The sequence below is a fragment of the Ptychodera flava genome, chromosome 22, assembly GCF_041260155.1.
Source record: "Ptychodera flava strain L36383 chromosome 22, AS_Pfla_20210202, whole genome shotgun sequence".
Taxonomy (NCBI): Eukaryota; Metazoa; Hemichordata; class Enteropneusta; family Ptychoderidae; genus Ptychodera; species Ptychodera flava.
The window spans coordinates 33,204,894-33,218,275 of NC_091949.1; the positions used below are offsets into that span (position 1 = coordinate 33,204,894).

The window sequence follows — 13,382 nt, forward strand, 5'->3', positions numbered from 1 at the left end:
ACATATATGTTCAGTTGTAGTTGCTCACAATGCCGAAAGTGAAAGTGTGCCCTCTGCGAATCGGAGTAACTTGCAGAAGAACCAACTAAATGAAATATATGTAATGAAGTATTTGTAAATACAGCTGACATGGTGATATTGTCGTGTTTCTCCTGTTGGTACGGTGCCACTGTCTCCATTTTTTATCATTTCATAGTATACACAAATGCAAATTTCGTTGAAATGGTTTTAGGGAGAACTGTGCTGTACCATCTCAACTGTTCTTCGTCCAAGTAACTTTATCACCCCGAAAAATGACGAAATTTGTAGTCATCGTTCCAAAACTTGGGAAATACTTTCAATTCGTCATTTTGTTTTTCGTGGAATCTTCACAGTTGTTTAAGACATCATAAGCAGCCCTAAGAATCACTATATATCCAGGCAATTTTGCCACGTGACGGATGTATTTTGTTTTTCATCCTGATCATAAATGTGTGAATTCTTTCCATTGTAGATCATGATGTGTCAGTTATTCTAGCTCGAGTGCGATGATGATTTTAGTTGTAAGGAACAACTGGTGAAGAAAACAGTTGATAATGTCTGATTAGTTTTCGAAGTTTCAATATGCAAAGAATCGTCACAAATCACTACTTTAATTCAATCTCTTCCGACTAATTTGAACGATGAAGCTCAAATAAGTGGCTGATAAATTGATCATTCGTTTATTTAAACATCTTTTAGCAAACACCCTATTTTAGGCACAGGCTCACGGAACGTTTCGTAGATCGTCGTCGGATGGAAAGTGACTGACATTGTGAGGCCGAAGGCCGAACGTCGTACAGTACCGACTTTCGGCCTTCGGCCTGACAATGTCAGTCACTACCCATCCGACGACGATCTACGAAACGTTCCGTGAGCCTGTGAGAGAATCCGGGTTGTAAAAGTCAGCTGACTCAGTGTCGTGTTTTTTCCCCGATAGGTCAACTGGGACCAGATGGCAGATCAAAGTTTGGCGCCAACCTACCACCCGATTTCACATCCAACTTAAATAATGCAAGGATTCCTGAAAATAAAGAAATAGGTACGTTTAAATGTTTGTTTGCTATTGCTTTGTGAGTTTGTTGTGGTACAACTGTTAGGGATGGACCATTTAGATCTTGGGAGGGGTAGTCAGGATGGATGTTGACACGCAACTGCACGCAATATATTTTTTCTGTCCGTAAAATTTGACATAGTCGTTTTTCTGAGTTTGCACAGCATACATACGATCAAAGTAAAACAAAACTTACTGAGAACGATGTCGTAGTGCCTCGAGGATGTTGACCTACTTATTTAATTTCCCTGACCTTGTTGCATGACGTAAAATATAGCTTGCCTCGCTTTCAAGTTTGGCGGCCATTATGACTGAACAAGTTCACAGTGTCGAACTTGATGAGGATGACGTCTTTTCACACAGTGGCTTTTCCCCTCCAGTTTGTGCTACCATTTTTCAGTTTGAACAGCGGAACCGTAATTTGGTTCAGGATGATATAGTCGCGCATGATTTATCGAGGATGCAGCGTCATCGTGCGTCGTCGTTTGCTGCGATATGTACTCGGGGATCTCGATCGTCTACAGTCTACAGATTGTGTGTACCATAGACCATCTTCTCAAGGGTCTGGAGGGACCGTGGTCTATGGTTGTGCTGGAGATCCGTATATGCATAGAGGTAGTACCTCCATGGTATATGTAGCTCTGCCTCTATGGTCCCTCCACAATAGGGATTCCGATTGTAGCATCTGTCTTCACACATTTCGGTGATGGGTAACTTGTAAACCCCACACTGAGGCCAGTCAGTAACTTGATGTTTCACAATCAGTTTCGTGCTGTACTTCCGAAAGCCTGTGGATATACAGCATTCAGTTTGTCAACTCAGCAACTCAGCAAGTACGTGTCTAAGCTCACAGTCTCTCTATATAGAGACTGTGGTTAAAGCTGCATTGTTAACCAGTAAATTCTGGTCCGGACTAGAATTCAAATGTAAACAATAACATTACATTCTTCACGTAGTGGGAGTTTCAACACACTGCCACTGGGAAGTAGGGCAAGAACTTGCATTTGAAATACAAAACAAAATTGGTGAAGAAAATCAATAGTTACAAGTACTGGCCTTTTATCATGTAGTTATGAGAGAGCATGGAAACGTTTTTTACCATTTTGTGGAGGGACTGTGTTCAGAGTTAATCACAGACCACGGTCACTTTTGGTTAGATGCACAATGAAAGCCTCACTGGTTTAGGAAAAATAATCTGGATTTCTAATCAAACTGTGTGACACACTTGGTAGGTTAATGGCAGGTGAAAATTTACTGAGGAATATCTCTGTCATTTTAGCATTCCACTGTTTATCTGACCACAAACGACTGTGTCACAGACCAACCATGATTCTGCAGTGAGAATTTAACCCTCTGGTTTGCCAAAGCACGCAGAAGACTGATTTATGTTGCAAGGATAAGTTACATGACCATAAAACTGGCAGCAGCAGAATTATCAATATGGGTCTTGTGCTTTTGAGTCCAATGCAGTATATTGTTGATGTGGTTCTTGACATCTTCAAAAATTTTGAAAAAATGTCACAGCGGTTTCGTTGGAAGTCATGGCCGCATTCTACAATAAGACACAAACTTACAAAAATGATCAAGGTTTAAATTTGTGTGGACTGCTCGGTTCAAATTCAAAATCTTGAAATTGTATGATATGATGACTTTACAGGAAGTGAAATAGGAACACTGGTTGGGGAAGATCCAGAAGGTTCACCTGTGACCTATGGTGTCAAAGGTGACGCAGGAAATTTTCTCTTCAATGTTGGACCAGACAGTGGAGTCGTGACTCTTAAAAATTCTGTAGACAGAGAGGTAAGTTGAGAGGAAAAAACTATGACAGGGTTCATCCAGTTGATGGAGACACGTCAGATGCAATAATGATGTAGACAAATTATTTGCGTTGTTATGGTGAAATACCAACTTGCAATCATCTGATCCATTATCGGTGTTTGAGAGCAAAAGTATGAAGTGACTGATACATCATGTTTTTTCCTGGTGGAAATCAGAAGAAGAAGGATATATATTATGTCTACAGAGTTACGACAACAAACAATACGTTGAAAAGCTTTCTTGATACTCTTGTTTCTTCCTAATGTTCTGCTACTCTTGTGTCATAGAGCCGGTAGCTCTAACTTTTAATGATTATTTTTGCACATGTTTTGTTTTGTATGTCACAAGGGCAGACAGTGAATCCGTGGAAAAACTTTGCTCGCAAGCGGTTTCATGGCAGAAGTGCAGATATTTAATTCTCTCAGTGGCAGGGAAGGGCAACTCTTATGTCAGTGTGTTGGGAAAATGTTGTTTTCATTTCACAGTAGGCGACTTGAAAAACAAACGGGGCAAACTATACCATCTGATTCAGGTGCCCTTGTGACACCCCTTGTGCCAATGGTGTAAGTACTTAACTAGGTGTCCACATTTTTGTCCAATATTTCTGGAAAAATAATTACTATTGTTCTTTTCTTTCATTTGCAGTCACGAGACAGATACACAGTACAAGTAACAATATCAGATGGTATTAATGAAGTGAGTAAATTGATAATGCATTGTGTGAAACTCTGAAATAAGTGTTTACATATATTGAACCCTTTGAGCACCAAAATCAATTTTTGTCATCTTTTTATAACATACTTCAGTAAATTTTTTTCTCAGATTTTGTAAAAATTTTGCAAATAAACTGTAGCAAATGAAATTACATGTCCATGTGGTCCAAAATTATCAAAAAAATTGCAGAAAAATTCATAAAAATTGGTAAAATGTTGCACTAAAATTTTGGTGGGAAAAATTACAGCACTCAAAGGGTTAAAGTTACAGGATGATTTAAGTCAAATACATTGGTGCTGTTCAATGTTGATGCAAAATTGTCAGAAATTTGGTATTCGTATTAAGTTGATGGATGAATGTCTATATTAATGGTATCATACTATGGAATGTAATCTTGAATGAAGTATTGATTCAACATTTCAATGTTGATAACCGCAGGAGTAGTATCACAGTCTGTTTTAGAGGTCATGCTGACCTTGTCAGAATAATCATTCTCTGTTATACCAAAGTTGCAATGCTTTTGAATGTTGAAATGGGTGAAATGCGTTAGTGTTCTTGTTCAGTTTCAAGATCATGTTTCTAAATTCTAACAACCACCTTGGTTTTACACTAATGTCTCCTACGTAATACTTTCTGAGTATTGACTAGTGTACTGGGCAGATGGAGGTGAACACATCAAAGAATGCTTGTGTGTACATATCAACTGAAAAAAACATCTCAATTTGACTTTCCCAGGTTACAAATGAAGTGCGGATTTTCATCACGGATGTCAACGACAATGCTCCAATGTTTCAGAACACGCCGTACAGGACATCTATCACTGAGGACATGCCAGTCGGTTCAACTGTCATACAATTCAATGCCTCAGATCCAGACAGCAGTGTCAACAGAATTTTCTATTTTGCTTTATCTGAAGTAAGTACAGTGAACTATATTTAGATTAGTATAATAATATTTAGACTCTAAAGACTTATTTATTGTGAGTTCTTAACAGTATGACCAGCTTGTCAGGAAAGCTAGCCATTTCAGATTTGTCACCTCTGCATGAATCTTTATGAAGGGTATAAACTTTTTTTGTTGTTTATTTGTTTTGTTTTCTGTTTAAATTGAAGAGTTGTGAAAGGGTTAAAGAGAAAACACAGATGCACTGCAGACTGCACTGCAGACTGCACTGTACTTAGAGCTTCTGTACTCAGTGTTATGGAATAGGCATTCTGTACAACTTTTTCAGCACACACGATATTCTATTGTTTTTGATGGTGGATTTATGATTTTTTTTTAATTGTAAAATTATTTATTGAACTGGCGTAAGGTAGAAAATGCTTCGGGGACAGTAGTCGGACTGTCAAACTTTTACAATTCTTTTCTGATCTACCACTTGTGGGGGTTCATTTTAAAGCTGTTGGAGAAAGAAAACTTTTCACCTGCTCAGTTTTTCGAAAATCCAAAATTTAATTTTTCCCCCATAGAGTTAACACACTAGGAATGGTGGCAATTTGAATTTCAAATATTGCAAAATGTTGGGTGATTATTTCACTAGTTCCAAACTTTGCACAGTGACCCCTAATATTTATTGAGTTGGTAAGAGAATGGTGGAAAGTTTCATTCAGGAAAGTTTGAGCAAAAGTTTTAGTCTTTCACTTTCAAGGCACATACTACCTCAATTAAATAGAACACGGAGAGGCCGCTTATAAAAATTAGGTTTAACAATTGAGCAAGTTAGTATATCTTTGTGTGAGCTTGTGCATGCCACTTGCCAATATTGTCTGAGTATTTCTTTGAAATTTGTGACTGGATGCGATTATTGTCACAAATGTTATAAAACTGAGAATATTTGAATTTGCTTGTAAGAAAATTTGTGACACAACTTTGAGTCTATTGAATGTAGAAACTTCATTAATTCTCAAATGATGTGTTACTATTCAGTGCACATCTTGTACTTTTTGTAGACAAAACCACATTCTCTTTCAGCTTTTACGATTCACTGAAAGACCGCGATTTGCTAATCTCATTTCAAAGGTTTTTCAACAAAAACACTGAGAGTTTACATGGTAACCATGGTGTCTTTGTGATGTTTTAACAGTCAAAACTGTTCGGTAACTTTGCTACTGCTCGCTGAAACAGAGAACTCTCAAACACTGATACTCTGGAAGAAATTGATCTTCACAAACAAAACAGGGGCTTTACTGTCAGAGGCAGGCATTGTCCAACCTGTGAACCTTGATGACCTTTCGTCAAAGGTGAAAGAAGATGTTTATGTTGCTGAAAATGATCCTAAGGGAGAGTTGCCAAAGTTTCAAGGAACATATTTTAACAAAAATTGCTGTCTTCACAGTCTATAAGTGTGCAAGGCACGTGCATTTAGAACCTTACACTGTATATTATTATTTTTATCTTGACAACAGGAAACAGAGTATTTTCAAGTGAACACTGTCTATACAACACCTTCTGTGGAAACCGGAATTGTAACATTGAAAAAGTCTTTAGATTATGAAAGCAAAAACATTTATGAATTAACAGTGGTTGCATTGGTAAGTTCTGGTGTATTTCACAAAGTTTTCAACATACTGATTTTGTGCGGGTCTCACACCTTGGCAAGCTCCTATCTCTGCTTACTTTTTTAAATTGTTAGCTCTTTCAGTGCAATGGAATATTAATTTCATTTAATCGATAAATTTGCTTTCAAAATAATTTTGCAAAGAACTCTCATCATGAGAACCCCAACTGTGAAATTTCAGTGTGGACCTTTCCCTGTGGAGTCTGTGAATGAAATTAATTTGTCTAAACTTTGTTTAGCCCGATGGGTGCTAAAATTTCAATATATGGATCAGTTTGAAGAACTGATGTGGTGACGTACATACATTGTAAAACATTTCCCATATCTACTTCCCAATTTTAAGGTTACTCAACATATTTACGCAATAATGCTCTCCCTCTGGGCCCATGATAGACGAAATGAAACTTTGTACAATATACGGTAATATATGAGGTCAAGTCGAGTACATGGAGTGCACAGCTTGCTTGAGTCCATTATGGGCTGGGAGTGGGTACATCATTGCCTTTATTTTATAGTTTTAGCAATGCCACGGAATGTATAGATGTAGAAAACATTTGGGGCCACAATGCTGGATAATCAGATACATTATCGGTAATAATCTGGAGGGGGTGACGTCACAAAATTCACTGATATTGACAAAGCTGTGATGTAATACAGCCTATAACTTACTGTACATATTGATCAGCCAGACAGCTGATTTCTTGCTAACTTGAACCACTGACATTGCTTTCTGGTGATAACACTAGCAGGCCACAAAGTTCACCTCCCTTTATGATTTGACTGCAATAGGACTATGGTACACCCCAACAAAGCAGCCAAGCATCACTGATTATCAAGGTAGAGGATGTTCAAGACACACCGCCAATATTTACCGGATTACCGTACACAACTTCTGTTTATGAAGATGCATCAATTGTAAGTTGATCTGTCATCAAGTCTTGTTTTGAAATACCTTTAGAGAAGCTAGTCTAACACTGGGGCAGAAGTGATCTGTTTCAAGATTCTTTTTGCTGTGTTTTTTCTGCGTGTAACTATATGAGATGTTATTCAACAAGAAAAAAGTGTACTCATATATATCAAAATATGAATATTTGAAATTGTGTTACAAAAGTTAAGTCGCCCTGAAAGAAAGCTTGTTTGAAAATTTGATGAACTTTATTCCATTCAAAATATCCTGAAAATGCTTCTTGTAACTGTAAGAAATGAAGTCTTGTTCCCTTTCCCTTAAACTTACCTCATCAAGTTCAAAGTTCACATGTCAATGTCAGGTCAAGTTGGTTAAGATCAATTATGACTTTCTCGCTATTTTTAATGTCAACTGCAAGTTCTTCATCAACTCCCCAAAGCATAAATTTTGAAACGCCAACTATTTAGCATGTCAACACAGCGTCTAATTATGTTTAAAATGCACTGTTATTGTGTACATTTGAATTCTAGTGTAGACTACAATTCACTTGTCAACAATCACAATGCAGTTTACACATGTACAGGCTGAGGTGACACACTGAATGCTGTGTATCTCAACATGCTTTGGTGAGTAGAACAAGAAATTGTAGTGGACATTAAAAAACAAACATTGTAAAAATATCATGAAAAGTTACAACTCCTGGCCCTTTAACGACCAAAGATTTGAACATGCGAAGAACCCTAAAAAAAATATTTATTGTAAACATGATTTTGCTGACTTAACATGCTATAACATACATTGAACCCTGTACCATGGCAAGTAGATGAAAATCCATGTATGTTTTTATGCTCAACACTACTTTTCACTGAGTTTACAGGTGGCGAAGTGACGAGCCTTGCAGGATAAGCAATACTTACACTGCAGTACAGATATAGAATAATCCTTTGTGTTTCCAACATGTTTAAAATACCAATTTGCCGTTTACCGTATAATCTGAAGAGTGTATACAGTGTATTGAGAGTCAATATTCCTATTTATTAATATTTTGTAGTTTCTGTTATTTTGTGTTCTAAAATACTACTGTGTCTTACTGCAGGGTGAGTTGGTGCAAATCATAGGGGCATATGATCAAGACACTGGGGTTCCAAATGAAATACAGTACTCAATAGTTAGTGGTATGTAAAATTTTCTTTATTCTTTTATTTGCAATTTTATCAATATATTTAATTGAACACAATTTTATTAAGTTTTGTTCTATTTCTTTCCCAATGAATGTACAAGTATACATCTGAATTGATATAGATTTCATTTTCCTATCGGTTGCATGCAATTTTGAAAAATTTTTTTGTATCACCAATTTACAGTACAACATCTCTGAGTTGTTACGTAACCCTTACTTCGTCATACAGTCTCATTTTCATTTAGTTCAAACACTTCCCTTCACAGACATGTGAAATCTTTCAGTTGTAATATATATTTACCAATTGAAATTCAGTGTGACTGAATTCATTGTTGATGCAACACTATCATTTCTTTTTAAATACTTTTTTGTCCTGCAGGCAATAGTAGAGGTTTATTTAGTTTGGGAAGTTCTTCAGGGGAAATAAGAGTTGCACAGCACATTGACAGAGAAGCAGAGGATTTTCCTGGATATGTGGACTTGACTGTGAAGGTATATTGTGATAATTTTTTTAATCTGCAGCTTTACTTCAATGCTATCTGTTTTCAGAAGTAATTACATTATAACATGATCATGCAACAATACTGAATCATTACCATGCAATATGAAATTTGTCTCATGATTGCTCATGGCTCTTCCTGTAAAAATTCCATGTTTTTTCAAGGTTTAGGAACATATGTACATGGTTTATGGACCTTGATATCATTTCTCATGTCTATGTATATGGGTTGCATTGACCTGCCTTTGGGTACCCTGGTAACATGACTGGAGAACTGCGGTAAAAATTACCAGGTTACTGCCCTTAACAAAACCATGAATACTGCTGTGTCATTGAATGCATTATACTATCAGTGTACCTGTTGTTACGTCCATACAGCCCTGTTGCAAAGTGAATTTCCTCGGTTTTAAAACATTTTAATATTGTAACGTCAATATATCATTGCCTATCATGACCTTCATTACAGTTGTATGGTTTGGTTTTTAACTCAGCAAAGTTACAATACGTAAAGTTTGTTAAAGGGCCAGTAGCTGTAATGTTGGATAATTCTTTACTATTTTATTTGTATATCACTTGCAAGTTCCTGTTCTGTTCCCTGATCCGTGTTGAAAAACCCTCTGTTTAGATTGTCAACACACAGCGTCCATACTTGTAGAATGCAGTCTTACTGTTTACATTTGAGTTCTAGTCTGGACCAGCATTCACTTTTCAACAATAACAACGCAGTCTATACATGTACAGGCTGAGTTGAAAAGCTGAATACTATGTATCCTGACATGTTTTTGGGAGTAGAACAAGAAACTGTTGTTGATAATAAAACAACAAAAAGGGATAAAAATCACCAAAAACCATGGCTACTGGCCCTCTAAAGACACAGTGTCTCCATCTATCTTTGTCTGACAGGCTAAAGAGTTAGGTCCTGATGGGGGAGCATTTGTGGAGACAACATTTACAATTGGCATTATCGACATCAATGATGAAGTGCCAACTTTTGACCAATCAGATTACAGTATTACCATCTCAGAGAGTTCACTTGTCGATTCTGTACTGCCAATGAATATTCATGTCAAAGATGGAGATCAGGTGAGCATCATGTGACCATTTGTTAGCCTATCAAAGGGTAGAATGAACACTTTTATCACAAATCGTAGAAAATATTGGTAAGTGTAGCATCTAAGTTGAGACTAAGTAATAAAGATGCAGTCTTATATGTTATAAGCTTTTTTACTTTATAAAAACACCAACACTGAAACTTAGCATGCTGTATGTTGTAAAAATGTGTACATTGCCATGAAAAATATAACATTGACATTAAATTAGAAATTAGTAGGAAAATTCATGGTAAAAACTCCATTGTTAATTTCTGTCTTTGCAGGATTGAAAAATGTCATTATTGTGGTTTTTTCCAAGGCCATTTGTACTTACCCGGCATGTCCATAAAATATATTAAACTGTTTAAATCAGTGTATTAATTGCTTTGGTAAGGAAGGGCTGTTTTGTATGTGTTGTTCTGGTCAGTGGTATTCCCAATATACCTAAATGTGACATTGTATTGCTGATTTCAGAGTGAATTTGGTCGCTTTCAATTATCCTTGCACGGAGAACATGCTGGCTTTTTCCGTCTGGAGCCATTGTTTGCACTCGGAGAGACTGATGTCAAACTCCTGGTGGAGCGTCCACTGGACTATGAAACAACACGGCAGTTTGATTTAGTTGTAAGTAATTCCAATTTCTTTGCAAAGTCGTGTACAAAACCCATATTGCCAAATTTCTTTGTCAATAAGAGTGTTGTTCAATATACAGTAGCTTCAGTTTTTTATGCATGCATGTTATTCATATTTGAAAATATTTATTTGATAAACAAAAGATGCTGATTTCAACAAATTTTCATTTCAGATTTATGCCAATGAATCGGCAGATTCCACTCACTATGACAGCGCACAGATCACCATTCTGCTGACTAATGAAAACGACAACCGGCCAGTTTTTGAACCTCAGTCAGTGGTCGTTGACATCTTTGAGGATCTGCCAATTGGCAGCAATGTTACCATGGTAACAGCAACAGATGATGATATTGGTCAATATGGAGAGATCACATACTCATTAAGCGGATCTGATAAGTAAGTTCATTTTGCACATGAAAATCTGCTGATAATTAATATAATAATCTTGTTGCCTTTGTAGATTACAGCACATTACTTCTCAAAAATACCTGAAGTGGTATACATTAATTTAGCAGTATTCCAATAATGTTCTAAGGCAAGGAACAGTTTGAGGTAGTTCACGCCTCCAAATTGAAAGACTTAAACTTTTCCCCAAATTTTCATCAAGAAAAATTTAAATCATTCCCTTTTGAAATCAAGAATAAAGATCAGGACTCTGGAGTAACCATGCAAAATTTGGTACAACAGAAACAAATTATTCAATATTTACCTACACTTGAAATTCAAAATGGCCAAAATTACTGTATTAATTCTGTGGGGAAAAACACAATTTTTGATTTCACTAAATAAGCAAGTGGAAACTGTATTCACTCTATGAGCTTCAAAATGAGCCCACCCCCCCCCAGGTGGCAGACGAAATGTTTTGTGACAGTTTGAGAGTCAGAATATCTATCCCTGCGCTGATTTTGCCGTAATAGTTGCAATACAATGATGCACAAATGCTCAAGGTTACATGTTCATTGCATATTAGATGTACAAGTTAGTTTTAGAATATTCTTTTAAAGTTTTGTAGATCAAGCCGAACTGATTATAGTAATTTTTAGTAATTACAGTGTCAGGTTTGTATTCAAATTAGTTGTGTCAGATTATGTCCTGTGTTGTGTAGTACTGTGAGTACATGTAATGTCCCGTATGATAAGTAGTGTTCTATGGTGTTCTGTCAAATTTTTGTTGTGTTGTGTCACTTTGTGGTGTCCTGTGTTATCATAGTTCTGTAATGTCACAGTTTGTTACAGTGACATGTAATGTACCGCAATACAGTGTTCTGTTATGCAATCTTCTATTCTGTGTGCTTGTATTGTTCACTGCTTTCTGATAAAAATAATTTTTTTGCAGTATTTAGTAATATAATGTAAAGGTATTCTCTGTAGTGATGTAATTGTTAGTTTTCTGGTGACGTGTGAAAATGTCAATCTCGGGTCTGTACATTTTCACGCATGCGGTAATGTTGTGTAGTGTTTGTTGTCCTGTAGTGTTTTTTTTGTAAGTTAAACATTCAAACATTTGAAAAAATTGCTAATCAAAACACACAATCCACTTCATTTACTTACAACTTATTTTTCCTTCATTGATAGAAATCTGCGGTAAGTTTAAAATTTACATGCAACTCTATGTACTCTATATACCTTACACAGCAACCAGTGTTGTTTTAATACTTCTCTTACATTCGATGTACAAATGATTTCCTTTCAGTCACGTGTGTTCCTTAGTATGTCTTTCTTTCACACAAGGTCTAATAACAGAAATGAAATCCTAAAATTTATGATCTGTGTAATATTAAGTAAAGAAAACTCATGTGAAGATGTATGTAAATAAAAAAATTATTTGTTCGAAATTTTATATTAAAAGTAAAACTTTAAAGCCCCAAGAGCTGCAAATGTGTAATAAACTGATCTCAAAATATCTTCAGTTTTCAAAGAGCGTCCATTAAAGACTGAAAAAGTGTATAACACTGTCATAAGTCGAAAGTGGCATGTAAATTCAAACGTTTTAAGATCATTTTAAATGTCCCGCCATTTTCAAAAATTAATCCATATATGTGTTTCATTCAAGTAAATGGCACAATGCTTGTTTTTTAATGATCATGTGTATGAACAGGAAATACTCATTTTTTGTACCGTTCTGTGGGGCGCCATTTTATGAGTGCAGCACCCGTTTACTATTTAACCTGTTAAAACATGTAGGCATGGTCCAAATCAGTGAGCAGTGATACTTCTATACATGTCCTTCAGTTAGCACATTTACACAAACCACCTTTGGTTTGAAAGTAAAATCATGAAAATAATGCATAAAATTCGCAGCTATTGGGGCTTTAATGTGGAGGAATTGATGTGAATGAAAACTGTTACAGTTTTAAATCAACTGTCTCTATAACAAGCTACATCTTTTTTAAAGTATTGACTTTATATGTACCTACTACTTGTGTGAGTATTGGGTGTTTTTGGTAATAATGCATCTGAACCTGTCTGTCTATTTGTAGTGACCACCTATAGAGGGCGCCATCTATTATGCATCCCTCTTCGTGCTCATCTGCAGCACCACACTCCTCATCTGTTAATTTTGCATAGAATTATGTGTTCTTCAGTGTTAGTGAAAGTAACACACCAGGTTTATGTAACTCAAACTTTTCTCTGCATTTTTAGATTTCAGATAGATCAACTCACGGGTGTCATTACGCTGGCTGGACAAGTTGACTATGAAAGGAGTCTCAGCTACCAGCTCACAGTGCAGGCAGAGGATGGAGGTGACCCGCCCAGAGAGGGCAACGCCAGGGTCATTGTCAATATCATTGATGTCAATGACAATGCTCCTGAGTTTCAAAGACAGGAATATTTCACCAGCATTGATGAAAATACACTTTATTTACCAGCAGACAACTCAGTACTCAGAATCAGGGTAGGTGATTAAAATA

General features: G+C 36.3%; 1 protein-coding gene across 1 annotated transcript in view; it reads left to right on the top strand.

The window, feature by feature from the left end:
* Window positions 1–1,441: 1,441 nt before the first annotated feature.
* Window positions 1,442–13,382, top strand: part of LOC139123231 (cadherin-23-like) — a 57,715-nt gene continuing 45,774 nt past the window's right edge. The window contains 12 exon segments of the mRNA XM_070689354.1: window positions 1,442–1,687; window positions 2,730–2,872; window positions 3,536–3,586; window positions 4,340–4,519; window positions 6,010–6,135; window positions 6,951–7,076; window positions 8,165–8,243; window positions 8,628–8,740; window positions 9,651–9,830; window positions 10,313–10,462; window positions 10,644–10,867; window positions 13,114–13,366. Coding sequence (XP_070545455.1) covers window positions 1,678–1,687; window positions 2,730–2,872; window positions 3,536–3,586; window positions 4,340–4,519; window positions 6,010–6,135; window positions 6,951–7,076; window positions 8,165–8,243; window positions 8,628–8,740; window positions 9,651–9,830; window positions 10,313–10,462; window positions 10,644–10,867; window positions 13,114–13,366 — 1,635 coding nt within the window. The 5' untranslated portion in view covers window positions 1,442–1,677.